At 64.6% G+C, this 4,426-nt stretch overlaps 1 protein-coding gene across 1 annotated transcript; it reads left to right on the forward strand.

The window, feature by feature from the left end:
• The first annotated feature begins 2,318 nt into the window (after nucleotides 1-2,318).
• On the forward strand, nucleotides 2,319-3,142 carry UCN (urocortin). The gene is made up of 2 exons (XM_062614282.1): nucleotides 2,319-2,373; nucleotides 2,626-3,142. Exon 2 carries the CDS (start codon nucleotides 2,644-2,646, stop codon nucleotides 2,932-2,934), a length of 291 nt encoding a protein of 96 aa, XP_062470266.1. The 5' UTR covers nucleotides 2,319-2,373; nucleotides 2,626-2,643; the 3' UTR covers nucleotides 2,935-3,142.
• The last annotated feature ends 1,284 nt before the right edge of the window (nucleotides 3,143-4,426 follow it).

Here is a 4,426-nt window from a genome sequence, read left to right on the forward strand (position 1 = left end):
CTTGTGGTTCTTGTGACACTCAGCATGTGGCCGTCCCGTCTCACACCGGGGGGCTGCACAGAAGCCGTTTCAGGCTGATCATTCCAGTGCCTGGGGAGCTGCTGCAGCCGTGCTGTCCCCTTGGTGGGGTGGGCAGCTAAGCAGAGTCTTGGGGCAGATGATTGACAGCTCTGTTTCATCCCTAAGGAGCCAAGTGTGGGACTGGCACTGTGCTGAGCAGAGCAGGTTGATGAAGGGGGGCTATCCTGGCTGTCTCAGTGAGAAGGGGTGTATGGTGGCTTAGGGGGTCCCCAGGTCCTGCTGCAGCTGTTTGGAGGGTGTGATGATGCCTCCACTGCTGGGCAGTGGGACAGGGTGAGCTGCACCTAGGGGCACAAGTTCTGGGCGCAGAATCCTCCAGGGGCTCCTGGCATGCTCCATGCAAGGCTGTGGATAGCAGGGAGGATACAGGAAGGGTCTGGGCAAGGGCTGGAGCTGGGGCTGAGACTGGGCCACATCTACCTATGCCTTGTCCAAGACTAGCCTACGTGTCCTGCCTGTGAGGAGTCCCATGCCACCACTGCCTGCCTGCATTGCTGCCTGTGGAGATGCACATCTGGATTCATCCCACATATGTAGTGAGCAGCACGACCTGGCTCATGAGATGCCCTGCCTGGCACATCCTGACCAGGGTCTCCAGAGCAGAGCTGGTGGAACCACAATGGTTAAGCCTCACTCAAGGGCCTGAGCCCTGACCCCCTTGGCCACCCTGCCACAACCCCAAGCACAGAGGAGCTGAAACCTGCACAGGATCTGGTGCACGCTGCCAGAGATGGAGCTCCAGAGCCTGCCCAGCCCTCAGCACCCCAAGGATGCATCAGAACTTGGCTGCAGGGCTGGGGCTGTACAGAGACAGCACCGGGGCTGCAGGGCTTGGCCCAGCTTTCCCCCAGCCTATGAAGTGGGTGCTCCTGGTCAGAGGTTGCATATGGCAGGAGTCTGCAGCCCCGATGTGCTGAGCCTCTCACAGCCCTGGTGTGTTAGCAGTGAGTGAACTGTGAGCATGGCACAAGCCAAGCCCTTGTCCTCAGAAGCAGCCATGCCATGGTACAGGGGCTGCCAGGGCTCAGGGGTTGAGGGCAGCCCCTGCTGAGGGCTCTGCCCTGGAGCCACAGGGAGGTGGTGCCGGATGCCAGCCTTCACACCAGATCTGCGTCACAGGTGCATGGCACCGTGTGCTACCTTGCTGAGGGCAGGGCTGTGCCCCACCACCCCTTTGCTGCTCAGTGCAGGATGCACTGATCCTGCACTGTTCAATCAGGTCTGATCCTCTGTCTTGAGGTTATACCCAACACTGGCACTGTGGAAAGAGTGCACTCCAGGAGCAGTTTTGCACCGGTCTGGGTGGCAGCTTGGTACCCTCGACCTGCAGGCAGATGCATCTGTCTGCCAGGCAGGGCCGCAGTGCTGCCAGGGGGTCTGCCGGCAACAGTGTGGTGCACCGGCAGCTACCTCACTGTTTGGCAGCGGCGGCCGGTGCCCCGCGCTGGAACATCCTGCATGCAGCACAGCGCTGCCTGCTCCGATGCCTTCGCTCTATGAGTCACAGGATTTGGCCGGTGGTGCCTTGCTGCGCTCGAGATGTCTGCAGCACCGGTCCCGACACTGCCGGGATGGATGCCCCACCCGTGCCCGTTTGGTGCCGTGGGTGCTGGTGGCCGGGTCCTCGTCGCCCACACCCCCTCCTACAGCCGGTCCCGCCGTCGCACCCTGTGCCTGCCCAGGACGTCGCAGCCTGGTCTGGCTCGCCCTGAGGGTCCCATGCCGCGGGTCATCCGCTCCAAGGCCCGGCCCGGTTTATCGGCCCCGGAGCCCTGCCCGTCCCATGGGGCCCCGGCCCACTGTCTCCCGGCGCGTCCCGGCGCTTCAGCACCACGGACAGCGGCACCGCGAGCACCGGGGACCGGGAGGGCAGGTGAGGGAGGGAGAGACAGCGGCGGGAAAAGGAGCCGGAGGACCGAGAACCAACACTCTCTGCGGCTCCCGGCCCAGGGCACCTGCGGCACCAGCACCGGCTCCTCTGCGCCCCTCTGGGTGGGCTCCAGAACGGGACTAGGCCGCCCGGCCCCACCCCTCCACCTCCTCCCCGTCCCGCAGCCCCTGTCCCTCCTCCCCGGCGCTCGCTGCCGCTGTCGGGCACCCCGCTCCCCGCCGCCGCCCCGGTGCCCCTCACCCCCCCGCCCCCCGCCGGTCAATGCGTGCCCGGCGATGACGTCAGCCAGAGCTCCCGGTCCTATATAAGCCCCGGCCGCGCCGCCGGCTCATCTCCCACGGGACGGATCGCGCTCCACTCCACCGGCACCGCACCGGCAGGGCACAGGGACCGCGCACCGGGTACGGGCCCGTGACGGGTACGGGTCGGCGCGCTGGACGAGGGCAGCGCCGGTGCAGAGGACCGGGGAGGGCACAACGCGTATGGGATGGTGCGGGAGGCAGGGGAAGGGGGCACCGCCTTCGGGGCGGCTCCACGGTGGGACCGGTGCCCTCTCGCAGCCGGGTACATTACTCCCCTCGGATCCCCGGGTCCCTGGAGCCGCCCCGGTGCCCCCGGTCGCTCCCAGTTACACTGAGACTCCGGTCCCGCAGGTGTGGACGGAGCCGAAGATGCGGCGGGCGCTGCTCACTCTCCTGCTGTTGCTCGTCCGCCCGCCACCCGCCGCAGCCCGCCCCGACGGCTCCGTCCCGGCGGCCGCGTTCGAGGCTCGGGGCCGCCCACTCTGGCCGCCCTTGGTGCCGCCAGCCCCGGAGCCGTGGAGGGCGAGGCGGGACGAGCCGCCGCTCTCCATCGACCTCACCTTCCACCTCCTGCGGCATCTCCTGCTGCTCGCCCGCGCCCAGAGCCAGCGCGCCCAAGCCGACAGCAACCGCCTCATCCTCGAAGCCGTGGGGCGCTGACCACGTACCGGGACCCCCCGGGATCCCACCGGAGCTGCTCCGGTTTCCGGCCACCGCCTCAGCCTCCCCGCCATGGGCCACTCAGCGCCTCACGGGAAAACTCACTGGGACTGGGACCGGCACCAGCACTGGCACCGGGACCGGCACCAGGCTGCGCCTGCGGCACCAGCCTCGTCCTCGGCACCGGGGCAAGTGGCCGCGGTACCGGCCCCGGGACGGCCCGCACCGATTTTGTAATAAAACGTGGTGGAAACACGAGGCGTGAGTGAGTGCGGGGCGGGGATAGGGGCTTACTGGAAATGTGCGGTGAACTCGTCGGGAACGGGGGCCGGGCTCAGAGGGGCTGAAAGTTAGGTTGAGCAGAGCTGGGTGGGCTGCACAGAGCGCTGGGAACACGGCATGTCCCTGGGCCACGGGGACATCCCCTTGGGGGAAGGAACCCCCAGTCGTTGAGGCAAGGAGCTGTGGGTGCAGTGGGAAGGACACAGAGAGGTGGGCGCAGTGGGTGCCTCACCATCAGTGAGCAGAGCAAAGGGGTGCTGCACTCCTCACATGGAGGCAAGGCACCTGGGGGTGCAAGTTGGGGCAACCAGAGCTCTGTGTGTGGCAACCCCCTGCAGCCACTGCCAGAGCGCTGCCACAGTGTGGGATGGCTCATGGAGCTGGGGAGACCCACAAAGGCTCTTGGGGGGTGAGGATGGGGTGGAAGGACACTGTGGACAGGGCATGTTTCAGACCCCTGAGCAAGAGGAGGACACGGATGAAGCTTTCTTGACACAGTTGGAGAGGTTTGGCCACCTCATGGGCGGCCTTGCTCCTCACAGGGGCAACCTGCTCTCATTGAAGATGTCCCTGCTCATGATGGGGGGAGGTTGGACTAGATCATATTTAGAGGTTCCTTCAACCCAAACCATTCTCTGATTTGATGATTCTGTGATAAGCTCCCTGCTACCTGCAGGAAGGGCAGCACAGCAGGACTGGAGCAGTAAAGGAGGTTTCAGGAGGATGCATAGGAAGACCTGCTTGTGGATGTGATGGTGGCAGCCATAAAGCAGTGGAGATCAGCACCCAGGGCACCAGGGCAGGCAGGAACACAGGCAGCAGCATGCAGCCTTGGACTTTAAGCAAGACTATTTATGTGACCTGAGTGGTGGGGTCTGGACAGAGGTAGCTCTGAAGGATGAAGGAGCTAAGGAAATCCATTGAGAACAAGCTAAAGAGTGGTCATGGGGTGCGAGCGTGGCTGAGGCTGGAAGGGGCCTAGGGAATCTCCCACTCCAACCGCCCACCAAGGGCAGGGGCAGCCAAATCCAGTTGCTCAATGTCATGTCCATTCGGGCTTTGAAAGAGGAAATTCCATCTGGATGTGAGGAATGCGGAACTGGAAGGGGGTACTGGCAAGAAAGACTGTCCTGGAGCAGGTTCCTCAGAGCATCTCCTTCCTTGAAGATACTCAGTACTGGCCTGGACATGGACCTGGACAACACACTCC

The sequence above is a fragment of the Pezoporus occidentalis genome, unplaced genomic scaffold, assembly GCF_034315485.1.
Source record: "Pezoporus occidentalis ecotype Australia unplaced genomic scaffold, CSIRO_AGI_Poc_V1 ctg175, whole genome shotgun sequence".
NCBI classification, from domain to species: domain Eukaryota; kingdom Metazoa; phylum Chordata; class Aves; order Psittaciformes; family Psittacidae; genus Pezoporus; species Pezoporus occidentalis.

Bases quoted from the DNA above. Each gene is read 5' to 3' on its own strand.
- UCN (XM_062614282.1), top strand. From the start codon at position 2,644: ATGCGGCGGGCGCTGCTCACTCTCCTGCTGTTGCTCGTCCGCCCGCCA.